Source organism: Megalops cyprinoides, chromosome 19 (assembly GCF_013368585.1).
Source record: "Megalops cyprinoides isolate fMegCyp1 chromosome 19, fMegCyp1.pri, whole genome shotgun sequence".
NCBI lineage: Eukaryota > Metazoa > Chordata > Actinopteri > Elopiformes > Megalopidae > Megalops > Megalops cyprinoides.
The window spans coordinates 28644546-28661721 of record NC_050601.1 but is presented as its reverse complement, the minus strand read 5'-3'; the positions used below and the strand labels follow the sequence as shown (position 1 = coordinate 28661721).

The following is a 17176-nucleotide window of genomic DNA, read 5'->3' as shown; positions in this document are numbered from 1 at the left end:
AGAGACCAATTTCATAATTTCCTCTGAACATCATTTGCTTGGTAATAATGGTAGAAATGCTCCCTCTCTCTAAAATGAATATTGTGTGTCATAAGCGTGCATATACCTGCTAAATTTATATGGAATATAGACAATCCAATTCTGTATGTATTTTCTGAGGAAAAAAAAACGACGCAAGAGGAACGTGGACAAATCATTAGATATAAATAGTCGTGGTGGGTGCTTTGACGGTTTTGTGTAAAAACATTTTGCCTTTCACATAATTAGAATGAAATTCGGTTCACACGGGTTAAATGTATAGATAATGTCTTTCTGTAGAAACGATAATATGAATAGTAAAATAAACAGATGGGATAATATGTGTATATTATAGGCTATGTAACATTCCAACGAGGTGTTGACATGAGAAAATGTTTGACATCTTCATATTAGTGGCGTGAAAATGATTCGTATACTCAAAGCTTAGATTTTTCCCCCTGCTCAAAAGTTGTGGCGTCAAATGGTTTCTTTCAATATCGCTTGCCGGGGGCTTGTTTCTAAATATGTCTCCTTGGTTTTCTGTTTTGCTCCAAATGTCGCTCGTGCTCCCGCTCTCTGTCGTTCTGTTTAGTAACCTCATTACCAGTATCTTTGCCCTACATCTGAGCCAGTCTGGCGACGCGCCGAGTCCCTCCCTGTAACCTCTTCTCTCCTCACAGCTCCGTACAGCTGTATCCGAGGAGGGAGTGAGGGAAACAAAACGTGACTAGGCAGTCAAAGCATCCTGTTATGCAACTACTGACCTACTAACATACATTTCGAGGCGGAAAGAGAGAGAAGGGAAACTGGATCAAGTCACCTACATAACATGAGGATTTAAAGTAAAACAGGAGACGGGGAATCCGTGGTCACACCAAAACGATAATCTTAGAACTAGAGCAACACCGACTGCAAGGTACATTGCGATTTTAACTCGAGAGACAAAACAGACGAAACGAAAGAAGTGGATAAAACGGGTGAATTGAAGCGTGGTTTTGAACACCGTGGATTTTAATTCTAATAACACAAGGGTAAGTTTCGTGCTTTATTCTTGAAATCGTATACGTACACTGAACGTGTGTAAGAATCAAGGTGTTTTTATAAAGACACATAAAATGTTGGAAATATATAACAAAAGATAGTGTGATTGAAGGATACATTGAGATTGGACCTCTACATATTGTAATCAGTAGTTTTTGAAGCATCATTAATTATATAGCATGTTTAATTTGTAAGTTCCTTTCATAAAAATACAAAATTAAATTAAATGCGTATTTTATCGATTTATCAGTGTCTTCCCGTTTTTATCCCAGCTATAGAATTTAGTGCTTGATTGCCGTAGTGGCGTTTCAACACTTGTACCGCGCACATTTTCTCAATATCAAGTTGACGCATTTTTTTTCCTTGCTTCAGTAGTGGATGCTATAGGGGGATGGTAGGTGAGACAGACCGGTGCTAGAACAACCAGGGTGAAATTCCTTCAGAAATGTAGCGGGGGGTCAACTACATTTTATGTTCGTTTGAACTGTAAAATATAGGATATTTAGTTCATATTAATTTAGAATGGTTTACACTGAGTTTTATTGGCTTTACATGTAAGAGAGTTGGGCTATAACATTATTTCACCTTTTACATTATTGCTGTCTTTATACAGAAGGTACACATGTACAGTTTTACCCATATCCCATATATTTGAAGAGTGGGTAATTCGACCGCTAACATACGTAGCCATGCTTTGAGGCAAAAAAGCAATTATTTTTTATCACACTAACGCATCTTTTAATCGGGTTATGAATCCACGCGGGCGACTGAAAAAATTCCATGCGAAGACTGGGAAGTGGGAACACACTTCTGGCTGTCACGTGGAGCAATTCTCTGCCGAGGTTAACGCGGGGTGGTTATGCAGCCTACTCAAACCGTTAACCCTTTCCTGGTATTGCAAAACAGAACGCACTCTAGTTCGCAGCGAGCTATTGTGTTGTGTTGTGTTGACAAACATGGACGGGTTGTATGGAAACATGCTGTCGGTTTTGAATTGCGACGTGTTGTGTGTTTAAATGAGAAAATGCACAGATGCGGTAAGGTGAGGTGACAGACAGAATTACATACTACTGTAGGGTTTCTAGACAGTTTGTGTAATCGGGACTGTGGGAAGTCTGGCGTCCTGGTAAGATAAAGAAAAAATATTTTGTAAGGCTTTAAGGCTATCTTCAGACAAGAATTTTCGGGATTCATGTTACAAACATTGTAACTTCCTATGACGTATTCTTATTTCAAAAGTCACAGCGCGTAATTCCCTTTGTAATAAAATTATTTTATTGTTGAAACTTTACCTGGAATGCGAAGTAATATATCTTAACAGTTCAGGGAGTCCTGTGCGAATTGGTTGTTTCAACATCGGCAATACACATTCATGATTTTAAGTGTTTGCCTTTGTAATTTGGAAACACGTTACTACATGCAACTTCAGGCATAAAACGCGTTCAATTTCAATAAAGAGTTAATGCTGGGTTAAGAAGAAAAGGAAAATAAATACCCAAGTAGGTGCTGTAACTATTTGGCCGCGTGCACAGGTTTGATATGACGGCAGTCTGAAATTGGCTGAGACCGTCTTTGGGAAAGAAGCCGCAATGGCTGTAAAATGTAGTGCTGCGTAGCACCTTCCAAGATGAGTGTCTTGTCACAAAGTATATTTATGTACAGTGCAACGTCATACAATAAAATGATATCATCTGCGGAGCAGCTGTCAATATATACTGGTAGGAGAACTGTGGACATATTGACAGTTGTAAGGCGTTGGTTAAAACCACTGTACGAAACGTGTGTGAATGGTAAATTACCAGGGGAACCCAATGATACGATAAAAGGGTGCTTATCCGAGATTTCCCGTCCTTGGAGGTCCGAACCCCTTCCGGTAAATCCCAAGCTTGTCGAAAGGCGTCATATGTAACCCCGAGCATGAAAACGACCTCTTCGGTCACCTCTGAATGGGTTATCTTGGCGAATGAACAGCATGGTGCCCCCTCAAGCCTCACTCTTGGTAGATATACGTTACTTGTATTTTTAACATATGTATTATAGGCTACGTGATCTTATACGGAATTATTGTACAATCTAAGAAATATGTCGACTGTGCTTGAACGCAATATTTTGAAGGAATCTGGGCTCTGCCTCCGGGAAGTAGAGCTGACCTACATCCGGCATTGTTTTACTTATAATAGCGTTGTTGTCCTCAGGCACTCGACCGCAGTGACCCCGCCATGACATTGGCCTATAGGCCTACTCTCTCTCCTTCCTTTTAAAACAATCGTGTGGAAGCTTGTTCACAGAATATCTAACTAGGTATGAAAAGTGTAATATGCGTTTGAACTTATAAAACCAACAGCACCGAATTTATTTTGGTAAAAACGTTAAGGCGTGGCAACAGTACGTACCACAACTCAAGGTTAATCAAAACATTTTAACCGAATGCTTTTGCAGCCGGTTAACTGAGTTTAAAATGTCCATAAAACTGTACATAAGAGCAGCTGAAGGAAAGGTGTTAATTTAAGGTTCTGGGCATACCTATCAAGCGAGAGTGCATGCTTCATTTGCACCTTTTTGGAAGGAGTTTGCAACTGCATGTTGAGGGTTGCATAATAAATAAAAGAATTAAACGGGTTGTGTTGAGATGATGCAACATGCGGAAAACCTATATCTGGAGTCGCCCTAGTGGCGGGGAACCGCCAGTTCGCTGTCCTGATTCGCAGTGCCAGCTCCAATGTAGGTCAATATTACTCATCCAGGGAGAGCGAGGGGGAGGGGCGCGATTCGCCGCGGAGCCGTACGACTCAAACCTACCGATGTAGCCGCATGCTTGTAACAAATACAGTAAACAGACATTTCAACAAATTACAAAACAGATATGTCGGGTGCTGCTTGTAGTCTTCCAAATTCACAAAATCAGGCGATTGCGTGGTTGCGTGAGTCCAAAAATAGGAGAACGAAGTGATGCAACGTATTACTGAGGGTCCTTTCTCGTTTCTCAGGTCCGTTTGCTCTTACATATCCTACCCCGCCGCTGTTTGTGAGCACAACGTTTTATTTTCAGTTTGGCTCTTTAGGTGCACCTACAACATAGTTTGTAACTGCACCCCTTTTTAATTTATTGTAGCATGTTATATCTGTTCATGTGTTTTAATGTTATATTCATTGTTGTCATTGTAATGTTAATCGATTTGAAAAGAAAAAACATTTTACTTGTCTTAAAAATCAGTGGCGTCCCGCCAGAATTTACAAAAGATCAGTTTCAAAGTCTTGTAGATTCTAATGCCAAGCATATCTCAACACACTTTAGATCCATAAATTGAGAACTCCATTCTCCATATTCCTTTGCCAGTGTAGCACTTTTTTAAATTGTCCTTGGCGCTGGTGGTATTTAAAATGCAATACGGCATAGGAGCACGTGCTGTATTTATGTGGTGAGGCGCCTGACTTGGAAAATAAAAATGGGGGGGTGGGGGTGGGGGGGGGGGGTGCTGTCTGACACTCTCTTTCCTGACTGAGTCGTGGAAAACTGGGAAAGGATCTCTCCACATGCGTTGGCGAAACTCATCCACGTCACATGGTAGCCGCACTGAATCTGCACACGTCAGTGCTGTCCTTGGTCGTGCAACAAACACTTACACAACTTTAGAACTGGAAGCCAAAATTTTATGGCTTCAAAACCTAAAAAGTTGTCATTAATTTAGGGAAAACGGGGATGAAACCAAAGCACAGTGTCCTTTTTCAGCAATACAGGAGCAAATTCTTGTATAGTTGTACATTTGTATTATTTGGAACTAAATAGTACTAAATAAAGTATTTTTGTCATTAGAAATGAGACATGTGAAAATGCAAAAGGCCTTGTTTTTCTCATCTGCATTAAGCTTTAAGATAGTACATTAAGGTGTCTCTCTTATGCCAAAGAATGGAAAAAGATGTCATGCAGATGATATTAGCCACAGACAGTTACACAGGTCTTTTAATTTTAGAATGCAGGCAAGTGATGTTCATGCGTCATTCAGGTGTTAAGATTCGTCCATGATAATATCTGTATATCATACAGGCATTAGGATTGGTCCATGGTGTTTAAAGGATAGTCAGACCAAGGCAATGGTGTGTTGCAGTGGTCAAACAGCAGTGTCCCCTCCTCATGCCAGCTGCAGGACAAATTGCTGACCTCAGCCGCGGTTGCCATTATTGTTGTTCTATGTTGTCACCCCTGGTTATTTGGCACCCAGTGTGCGCAGGGGGTTTTGGAGGAATTAATGTTAGGTATGACTGATTGTGCTGCATGGTTTTTTTTCTCCCAGTTGTGGGGTATGGGTCCCTTCCATAGCACTGGTAAAAATCCTCTGCCCCTCAGTGACTGAGATCCTCCAAGTGCACTCCCCCCCTCTCTGTCTCTCTGTTTTGTTGCTCCATCTCACTCTGTTGTTATCCTGTGCTGTGGCCCTGTTCACACCTGGTATTAACATGTGTCTTGGGTGATCCGATCACAAGTGGACAGTTCTAAATACGTCTGTTCACACCTGGCATTAAAATGCGTCTTCACATGCGTCTCGAGTGACCACTTGTGATCGGATCTCACTTCCCCGCTCTATGCAAATAAACACATACATCATTTTCGTTTGCAAATGTAAGTTTACGCATTACTTAAAGGTCTGCTTGAAAGAATCTTGTTATGACTGTCACTATGAAATAATGCGTGTTGTATCTGTAAATGAAAACCTAGTTGACTAGCAAGCTAGATTCCGTTCATCACTGAAATTAAATACCCTTAACTCAGCCGCAGCTGATCTTTTGTTAAATTCTGTTTATCGTTGGAAAAAGCATAAACGCTAGATTAGAACATTTTGAACTTCAGTGTATTTGTCTGGCACCTTGCCAGTATGGTTGAATTAAATAGGCTAAACAAGATATAATATTTCCAAAGTTTCTTATGTTATTCACTGCAATGAAAATTATAATGTAGTTTAATACCAAAGGGTGTTTGCTGGTTTGCTAGTGTTATGAATACATCTATGAATTACTTGTCTAAAACCGAAGCGTGCTTGTTATTGAAAAAGGGACATTCTAAACGCATAACGTAAAAGAGCTTAACGTGGCTTAATGTTTCAAAACGGCGATCTATGTCAAAATCACCAAATTTCTCTCAGACATCTCTTGTCATAAACACTTCCACCTGTCAAAAAATCAAAACCGAAACATTCTTTCTGCAGCGTGTATGCGAATGTGTCCAGGGCCACACTGAAGGACCGCCTACTCACAGGGATTAAAGTTCTCCATCGCTACAACGGTGTATTAAAGTAGGCTAATCAATTAATCACGTTTTGGCAGACGTGCGCACATTCAACTTTAGTCTACACACAAGCCTACGTTAGATTAACAGCAAAATATACATTTATAAACGTGACAAAATACCCCAAAACCCCCAAATTACGAGAGTCTTAATGTCCAGCAGGCAATAGAAATAGTTCAAATACGAATAAAGTTAATCAAGATTGCAATCAAAGTCAAAATTTGTCGTCAATCACTGTCAGGTCAGGAAAGATTTGTGTATGGAGATAAAGCTTAGCATCGTGTCTTTTCGATGAAGTCACACCTTGGATTTACTGACAGTGATCAATCTTTTCTGAAGCGTGGCACTGTCATGCAAAATAAGATGAAAACACATTATTATACTAATGAAAACACAAGTGAAAACACAACAGTTCAAGTATTCCTATGATTCTAAAGACCTGCCTTAAATTAACCCCATGCCGATTTTCAAAATTAAATACAAATACATGACTTTTTTTCCATTTAAAAATAAAAGCGTCACTTTGACGCCCTCCCGCGGTAATCCACCGATTAACTTCATCACGGTTCTAGTGTTAGGCTAAATAGGCTATTGCTGTCTGGGACACCGTAAGCCCAGCGGCTGTATGAAACCGTGGGATGTAGAATGTAGGCTATTTGAAAAGTAACCATACAGTTAATGACCCAAACGCAAATATTCATGTAGCCTACACACTATCCGCTTTTTTTTTTTTGTAGAAATAAGCGGTGGCTATACCGGACGACAACGGTCAGACATTGGTTCTGCGCAGCGACTGATATTATTGTCATTGTTATTAAAAAACAGCCATGGCGAAAATTAAGAAAAGATTCAATCATAAATCCTCTTTAAAAATATGACTTTAACTTTAGAGGACAAAACCCAGCACTGAAAGCTGGAACTTATCTAGCCATTACCCGGAGGAGCTGTAGGCCTATGTGAGAACGCAAATGTCCGAATCAGTTGGACTGGACATGAGATGGACTTCACTCTGCCAGCTCCTTAGTACAAAGTCCATCTAATGTCGGATTGAGTCCATGGCCGCATCCGAATACTCAGTATGCACTAACTTCGGTTAAGAACATAGGCTACTACCCGACCGTTACTGTAGTACGTTCTGTGAGTATGCCAGCAAGTAGTAAGGACACAATTCGGACATCCTCCGCCGCCATCTTACCTGTCCTTTGACCTCTGATGATTACATGTTTTAAAAATCAGTCTGCTTTATTTAGCTGACTGTCTACCTGAGGTAAAATGAAAAGCTAACGTTACGTAACAAGCCAACTGATTTGTTAACTTGACCAAGTTGACTACATCGCCGTCTTCTTTCTCTTTTTCCCGGGGAATTCTTATTATTATTATTTGGGCTCCAGCTGACTTATGGGATAGCGTAGTGTAGTACGTTTGCATACTTTGGATGCAGTAGGTCATCCGGGTACCGTTCGACTACTATTAAATGCCTACTGAGTATTCGGACACCCTACGGATTGTGCCGTACTGCTTTTTGCGTACTATATAGTATGGCAGTATGAGTATTCGGATGCAGCCCATGTGTGAATGGAGCAGGTAATTTTCCGGAGAATTCACAGCGAGTGGGCGTGTTGATGATGTTTCTGTCTTTAAATCATGCGACTGCTGCGAAACTGGAAGAATACAAACATCTGCTTCGTACTCTTTTCTGCATGCCTGTATATTGCTTTCCACTCTTTCGTTGACATTGCGAATATGTCCAAATACATGCTATTTTGAGTCCAATGATTGTTAAAGAGATAGTTAGCTATAGCTATAGGCTACTGCCAAAACTTGTCTCTTACAATGATTAATATCGTTGGTTAGTAGTTTATTATCTGCTTAGTAGCTAGCTAAGCTGTAGCTAAGTAATAGTGATAGGTATAGTGAGATAGGTGAACTGGTGACCTAACATTACATAGCAAACAACAAAAACTTACCTTCCTGTTATGACAAATGTATAATTAATAATAAATTATGTGTACCGGTAGCACCATTTGGATAGCTATGTGTTATATTTTTTATAGGCTATCCAAAAGTACAATAGCTATGTTTGCCTTCTCCTCCTCCGTGCCACATTATGTGCCTGTACCACCGAAAGGTAAGACATTGAAAAGAAAAAACCTGAAAATACTTCAACTCGCAAATACTTTTTGTGAACTCCTCAATTCTTTTCACTCGTGAGAATGCAAGTGGCATCTACAGTGCTGGCCAAAAGTATTGGCACCCCTGCAATTCTGTCAGATAATGCTCAATTTCTCCCAGAAAATGATTGCAATTACAAATGTTTTGGTAGTAATATCTTCATTTATTTTGCTTGCAATGAAAAAACACAAAAGACAATGAAAAAAAAATTAAATCAATTATCATTTTACACAAAACTCCAAAAATGGACCGGACAAAAGTATTGGCACCCTCAGCCTAATACTTGGTAGGACAAAATAACTGCGAACAACCGCTTCCGGTATCCATCAATGAGTTTCTTACAATGCTCTGCTGGAATTTTAGACCATTCTTCTTTGGCAAACTGCTCCAGCTCCCTGAGATTTGAAGGGTGCCTTCTCCAAACTGCCATTTTCAGATCTCTCCACAAGTGTTCTATGGGATTCAGGTCTGGACTCATTGCTGGCCACTTTAGAAGTCTCCAGTGCTTTCCCTCAAACCATTTTCTAGTGCTTTTTGAAGTGTGCTTTGGGTCATTGTCCTGCTGGAAGACCCATGACCTCTGAGGGAGACCCAGCTTTCTCACACTGGGCCCTACATTACGCTGCAAAATTTGTTGGTAGTCTTCAGACTTCATAATGCCATGCACACGGTCAAGCAGTCCAGTGCCAGAGGCAGCAAAGCAACCCCAAAACATCAGGGAACCTCCGCCATGTTTGACTGTGGGGACCGTGTTCTTTTCTTTGAAGGCCTCGTTTTTTTTCCTGTAAACTCTATGTTGATGCCTTTTCCCAAAAAGCTCTACTTTTGTCTCATCTGACCAGAGAACATTCTTCCAAAATGTTTTTGGCTTTCTCAGGTAAGTTTTAGCAAACTCCAGCCTGGCTTTTTTATGTCTCTGGGTCAGAAGTGGAGTCTTCCTGGGTATCCTACCATAGAGTCCCTTTTCATTCAGACACCGACGGATAGTACGGGTTGACACTGTTGTACCCTCGGACTGCAGGACAGCTTGAACTTGTCTGGATGTTAGTCGAGGTTCTTTATCCACCATCCGCACAATCTTTCGTTGAAATCTCTCGTCAATTTTTCTTTTCCGTCCACATCTAGGGAGGTTAGCCACAGTGCCATGGGCTTTAAACCTATTGATGACACTGCGCACGGTAGACACAGGAACATTCAGGTCTTTGGAGATGGACTTGTAGCCTTGAGATTGCCCATGCTTCCTCACAATTTTGCTTCTCAAGTCCTCAGACAGTTCTTTGGTCTTCTTTCTTTTCTCCATACTCAATGTGGTACACACAAGGACACAGGACAGAGGTTGAGTCAACTTTAATCCATTTTAACTGGCTGCAAGTGTGATTTAGTGATTGCCACCACCTGTTATGTGTCACAGGTAAGTAACAGGTGCTGTTAATTACACAAATTAGAGAAGCATCACATGATTTTTCAAAGGGTGCCAATACTTTTGTCCGGCCCATTTTTGGAGTTTTGTGTAAATTGATACTTGATTTGACTTTTTTTTCTTTCTCTTTTGTGTTTTTTTATTGCAAGCAAAATAAATGAAGATATTACTACCAAAACATTTGTAATTGCAATCATTTTCTGGGAGAAATTGACCATTATCTGACAGAATTGCAGGGGTGCCAATACTTTTGGCCAGCACTGTAACTGGAAAATACCACAAGGAATTCTGGACGTTTCTAAACTCGCAATGATATCATGCGACAATGTAACATACTACAAATGTAGTCATTAATGGTCGCACACTGGGTACTACACTGAAAAACAGCATGCAATACACAGTATGTAGTAGGCGGTTTCGAATACAGCCGCTGCGATTTCTACAGCATACTTTTTGCGTCATGTCCTGCCTCCTGCACGCTCTACCCAGGCGCAGAGGTGGACAAAGTACACAACTCCATTACTTGAGTCCAAGTATAGATACTCCTGGTCAAATATTACTCCAACACAAATGTTAAAGTACTTTACTGAAGTACTTGCTTTTAAAAATACTCAAGTATTCAAAGGTACGTTTTCTTTTTAATTTCAACGCATTGTTGAAACACACATTGCCACAATGCATTTACAGAACCTTATGACTCTGAAACAACCTACTGAATGCAATGACTTGCTTGTAGAACCTGTAAAATAAAAAGCTTGTAGAAGATGCTACAAAGCCTATAGAAACACAATTGAATTGTTTTCATTTTTAATTTTATTTTTATAGACATATAGATAGATAACTAGGATGTTAATATCAAGCCAGTCATAAAACTGAACTGGCTAGCTAACGCATAGGTGTCAACCTATATGGTTTGCCCGTACAAAATCCCGGGATTGTACATATAGCTATGGCGGGATATGGGAAATGTAGAGTAATACAGCTCTCCCCAATAGAAACAAAAACAAAAATAATAGAAATCAACGACCTGTAAATAGAAAATTAAGCTGTAATATAAATCAACAGGCTGTAAACCATCTGAAAACGACGACCGGATCATGCAAATAGCATGCTACCTCACATGCACAGTGGTTCTGTGGCATGTCTGATTTGTTTGGTGCATAGCTAGCTAGCTAACTAAGTAGTGAACCTGCCGTATTTTGCTAAACATTGTAGGGCGAAATGTTTCGTTGTAGCTGGACAGCTCAGCTAGAAAAGTTTTGCAACTAGACAGTGATCAAGCTATTTCTTTCACGGCTAGGTGGCATTAATGATGTAGACCACGAGTAATGATTCTCCTACCAAAAAAACTGAGTGGGAAAATACACCATTGAATAATATAATCAGGGCATATTTTTGTCAAAGTTTTCGTTGACGAAATTAACACTGAATTTTAGTCAGCCAATTTTATGGCCATGTGTGCTCTTGTGAGGAATCATCATCTTTATCTGCTTCTGCTGTATCCATCATTACCACTGCCAAGTTCAAATTGAACTGTTCAAAAAATGCAGCAAGCACTTTGAATTTGACTGACAGCATAGGAGTAGTTTACTGTGATTGGTTTTTCTCCTGTGACGGATACAGCATATGGCCTATCGCATTTTAGAAAAGAAAAGAAAATTCATCTGCTGACTTCAAAGCTATGCTTCAAAGTAACAAGTAACGGGAACCTTCATAGAAATGTAGTGGAGTCAAAAGTACAATGTTTGTCTTTCAAATGTAGTGGAGTAAAAGTCAAGTTTCCAAAAAAATTAATACTCAAGTAAATTACAGATACTCGAAAAATGTACTTAAGTACGGTACTCAAGTAAATGTACTTTGTTACTGTCCACCCCTGCCCAGGCGCCACCCCTCGCCCTAACCAAACGGAGTATTTCCAGTAGATGAGAATGTGTCTGACACGCTCCTGTTGTGTGCTACATGTGTGAAAGGGCAACTCCAGACAACGTGCGGACCTGATTCTCCGGACATTGTCCGAAGTTCATATGTGACAACGGCTCCAGAGCCGGCTTTCTAGCACGTAATCCATCTCTTTGTCGTGATTGGTCATTTGGTACATGTACGTGTTTATTTGCATATAGAGCGGGGAAGTGAGATTCGATTAAAAGTGGTTACTCGAGACGCATGTGGAGATGAATTCTAATGCCAGGTGTGAACTGACGTACTCAGAGCTGTCCACTTGTGATCAGATCACCCAAGATGCATGTTAATGCCAGGTGTGAACAGGGCCTCAGATTCACTCCTTTTCTCCCTTACTCACCACTGCTCTGCTGACCTCTTTTTCCCACTGTAGTGTGAAGGTGGTGTTTAATGGTCTTCCTGCTTTCTGGGTCAGTGGGACATTTGGGATGCTCTCTCTCTTGCACTCTGTTGCGCTCTTTCGTGCTCTCTCTCACTCTTTCTTTCCCAGGTGTCTCCTCTCTCAAAGCCTTTTCAGCCGCCAGCCTGGACCTGTTCATTTATGTTTATGTCAATGAATGCCAAACGGTATGTGTCTGTCTGGTTGAAGTTGGCGGCTCTGAAACATTCTCTTTTTTCCCATTCTCTTTTTCTCTTGTCACCACCTCTGCCATCATACTTTGTGTTTTGCAGCCTCTCTTACATTTAGAACAAGACTTTAAATGAGATGGTTCTTCAGTCAAAGCTCATATCAGTCTGTGAGATAGAAGAATGGATCTGAGTTACCCAGACAAATGGAAGTTCTGAGCATGTACTGACACTTTTTTTCCTGGAAATACTCTTCTGCTTAGGCCTCATTGCAGAGTGTTCTGCAGACATTTTGACATTGGCATTTATATTTTTTTCATGTTATATGAAGGGGCTGGGAGGGGTGGGGGGGGTGGATGCCAGGGCTGATACCCCAAGTTGGTTGGGTTCAGCCTTGTCTGTCAGACTGACAGTTCTCTGTGGCCAGTCAGGTGACATGCACAACAGGGCTGTACTCCACCCACTCTCAGGAGCTGACCTGCATGCCTGCCCTGCTTCATCCACTTCTGTCTCACAGGCATGGCTGCTTTTCCTCCTTCTGGATGTAGTCTGTCACCTGGTTTCTCTGTCTGTGTCTCTTATTTTTCTGATTGTAGTATTTACCTGTCTCCTGTGACTTTTACATTTACATTTACATTTATTCATTTGGCAGACGCTTTTATCCAAAGCGACTTACATAGGTTACAGTTCTCTACAATGTTATCCATTTATACAGTCTCATGGTTTTTACATCATGCTAGCAGATTACAACATCCAGACAAGTCAGAGGTCACAGACAAAGCAGATCGATCGCAGGGTCAGAAGGTCAGATGGTCACTGCTAGGGGCTATGGGCCATTCAGAGGTTGCCCGTGGTGACCATGCAGTCAAAGCCAGACATACAAGTACAGGGAAACCAGATTCAATCATTAACCAAAAATAGGCTCTCTTTGGAAAAAGACCCTGGAACACTTTGCTTTGAATGTTGAATGATTTTTTTGATCTGTGAATGTTGTCTCACAGTGAAGCATGAGATTGAACAGAAGGCTGAAGTCAGCTTTTGATAAATCTTTTTCATTTTCCTTCCTCAGCCATTTACATGGATACCAGCTACTGAGCCGCTGCAACCCCAGAGAACAGGAAGCCACAGTAGACCAAGTGACTCGCCTGGAACTACTGGACACAGCTACGGCAGCTCAAGCTCCTTAGAGAGGAACAGAGACCGTACAGAGGCAAAGAGGCTAGAAATACACTTGCAGAACGCTTACACCAGGGCTTCCTCAAGACAGGTTGACCCAAGAGGGTGAGTTGCTGTGATCCTTGCTTGCAGGAAGAATCGGGGGGACTGTCATCCTGACGCTTCATCTCAGACACTTAAATGTGGCTCACTTGTGTGGAGTTCTGCCTGTTCCTGATCTTCCTAGCCTATTTAGACACTTGAGTGTCTGAAGATCCAACTCTAAAACAAGAAGAGCCCCCCCCCCCCCCTAAAAAAAACAAAAACAAAAAAAAAATCAATGAGCGAAGCACGAATACCTTAAGAATTTTTTGCCGACCCCACCACTTAGATCAGTAGAAAACAAAGCAGGAAGTTAAACCCCACTCAAGCAGTACCTGTGACCCTTCCCCTCCATCCCTCCAATTCTGTTGCAGGAATTCCCTTTTCAATGTTAGTGGAGGACCACTGTTTCATAGTGGCTCCCTTCCAACAGCAATGGAAAGCCTGAACACACAAGCCCCGACGCCTGGTCTGAGGGCCTTCCCCAGGTACGATGACAGTCTGCCCTCGCCCCAGGCCAACCCTGCCCGTCCCCCCACCCGCCCACTCAAGCCCAAGCCCGGCATGAGCTGCCGTCGCAAGCGTGAGTTCATCTCTGATGAGAAGAAGGATGCCTCCTACTGGGAGAAGCGTCGTAAGAACAATGAAGCAGCCAAGCGCTCACGGGAGAAGCGGCGGCTTAACGACATGGTGCTGGAGAACCGCGTGATTGCACTGAATGACGAGAATGTGCGGCTGAAGGCAGAGCTGCTGCAGCTGAAGTTGCGCTTCGGGCTCATCAGCACCGCCTCCTATGTGGAGAAGAGCCAGCAGATAGGGGCCGGGAGCAGTACCAGCCCCACCTCCGGCCACTACTTCTCTAGTGGCTACTCCAGCAGCTCCCAGTTGATGATGAACTCAGACTCCTCTGAGGCAGAGCAGTCCAGCCAGGTAGAAGGCCACACCCCCCTGGCCAAGTACTCCCCGCGTGGTTCCCTGTCAGATATGTCTGATGGCTCCTCTTGTGACAGCCCTGAGCCGGCTGGCTACAAGGTGAAGTGCGAGGGTGCAGCACTGGACACGAGCATGCTGGAGATGGATGTCGGCAGTGTTGGGGTGGTGCAGACGGTGTGCGGCGTCCGCCACAGCCCCAGCTCTGTCCATTGTCACGCCCAGGGGGTGGAGCCTGTAGCAGAGTATCGGCAGCAGCAGCACACCTGCGGGGCTGTCCCAAGCCCTGTTCCACCTCCAGCTAGCCCCCAGAGGGGCGTCATCCTGTATCGCTCCAGCAGCAGCTCCTGCCCCGCAGAGCACCAGAGGCCACAGGGTTGGCAGCAGCCAGTGTTGGCACGGCTGGCTGAGTCTGAGAGCTCTGAGACTCTGGTGGAAGTGACGAAGCAGCTGCAGAGGAAGACCTTAGACTCCCCGCCCTATGGCCAGCCCAGTGGCAGTGGGGATATGGGAGAGGGTCAGCTCTATGGAGGCCACCATCAGCGGGATGGCGATCCACAGAGCCACTGTGGTTACCTGGGCCCAGGAGGGCAGGAGGCTGCAGCGGCCCCAGATCTGCTGTCCCACAGCTACGAGAAGGGCACGGGCTGCCCCTACCACCCCTACCTCAGCCCCCGGGACGAGGAGCCACCGGTGCTCACCTATGAGGGTGGCCCTCGGGCCAAGGGCTACTATCGTGAGCACTTGACTTCAAGCAAGGACACCTCCTCCAGCGATGGCGACCCCCGCAGTTCTGACAAGGACGCCTCGACAGATGACGAGTCCCCATCTTCCTCTTGCTCTGAGATGGGCGGCTACCCCCAAAACCTGTCCGTCACATGCCAGGTGGAATCCCTGCAAGCCCTGCCAGCATGCACCACCTCCAACTGCCATGGGCAGGTGGAGTGGAGAGGCACCGCCCTGCCGCACAAGCTGAGGCTCAAACACAGAGCGCTCAGTCATGGGGGGACAGGGGCCCAGCATGACATGCCTCCCGCTGCAGCATCTACACCCCTTGCCTTGCCCCAGCACCCCTACCTGGCCCTCATGCACGTCACCCAGCAAGGGGGCAGCGGTGACGGCCACAGGGGGTGGGACAGCTGGACGCCCATGGGGTTCAGCGAGCAAGGGGAGGAAGGCAGAGAGGATTTTGGGAGAAAAGACAGCGGTGGTCAGAACGGTCGGAGTAAGAGAAGAGACTGAGGGGAGAGATGCTGACCCACAGCAGCTGTCACCTTCCATCTCTCCAGATACCCTTTAACTACAAAGGCAATTGTACACCCTGGAGCTAGAGTGCAAGGCTCATAAATCCCTAAACGGACTGGACTCCATGCTCCAGAGTGCACTGTCTCACAGGGTGTATGGTCAGTGGTCAGTTCTGGTACCCCCTCCAAGATCATAGAAGCACTTGAAGAATGGGCGAGGTCTGTGAATAAGTGAGAGAATGGAACTTCCCCTGTCAGTCTGTATCTTCTGTTTTCCAGCAAAGTGTCAAGCAACAGAAAACTCTAGAAGTGATTACAGTGGTGAATTGACACTTTCTAAAGAAGCCGTTACAACTCCTTCCTACTTTTCCTATAAAGTGTGAAATCTCAGTTCCCCTGATCTGCTATGATGCTTGACCATTTTCACACTGACCCAGGATGTGGCCTATGCATGTACCAAATGCAAGGCATTTTGGGAGTTTTCCTTCAACCAAAGAAGTAGTGCTCTGATAGACTTCCATTCCTCTTCCTCAGTCTAACTTTCTACAGTCTACCATTCCATCAATAATTTCCTTCTGACACCTCCTCCATTTTATTTTTAAAGCACTTGGTTTGTATATTACTGTGATATACTGTATGCATATTATAAAAAATATATATATTTTAAGACAAAAACAAAAAAGTTACACAAAAAAACAAGAACAGGACAAACTGTGTAGGAGTGAGAGCGATTTTTGGCCTGTCGTCATCAATATTACTGTACAGTTCTGTCTTGTCCACTTAAATTAAAAGCATTCTTTTTATTTTTGAGTTTAATTTTGTGATTTTTTTTTTTATTTAATTTTAAACACCAGTACAAACCACAGTTTTTAAAGCAGCTAGATTGCCTGTTATTGCTTCCCCAGACAATAGTGAAGCGATAACAGTGAAGTGAGTGAAGTGGTTTAGTGGTTGCATGAGGTCTACCCTGTTTGTGGTAGAGGTACACATCTGGGGAATAACAAGTTGGATTTCAGGATGAATACATTCTATTAAATCATGTGGTAAAGAGCATATACCATTCCCATACTTTCCCAGCAGCATGGGAGATTCCCAGGTACCCTGGCAGCGAAGCCTGTCCACTAGAATCCACTACACCACCAGTCTGTCTGTGTTTAGTTCTGTGTGTCCATCCTTCTGCAGACAAGAAAGAAAAACACAAAAACATCACAAAATATGTTCATGTAAACACACGTGGAAAGAAGTTGAACAGCAGAATATATGTATATGTAAACATAAATGTTAAAA

At 43.1% G+C, this 17176-nt stretch overlaps 1 protein-coding gene across 1 annotated transcript; it reads left to right on the top strand.

Moving 5' to 3' along the window:
* Positions 1 to 735: 735 nt before the first annotated feature.
* Positions 736 to 16472, top strand: LOC118793957. The gene is made up of 2 exons (XM_036552061.1): positions 736 to 1049; positions 13528 to 16472. Exon 2 carries the CDS (start codon positions 14151 to 14153, stop codon positions 15885 to 15887), a length of 1737 nt encoding a protein of 578 aa, XP_036407954.1. The 5' UTR covers positions 736 to 1049; positions 13528 to 14150; the 3' UTR covers positions 15888 to 16472.
* The last annotated feature ends 704 nt before the right edge of the window (positions 16473 to 17176 follow it).

Excerpts from the sequence above, each read along its gene's own strand:
- LOC118793957 (XM_036552061.1), top strand. The coding sequence starts at position 14,151 with ATGGAAAGCCTGAACACACAAGCCCCGACGCCTGGTCTGAGGGCCTTC.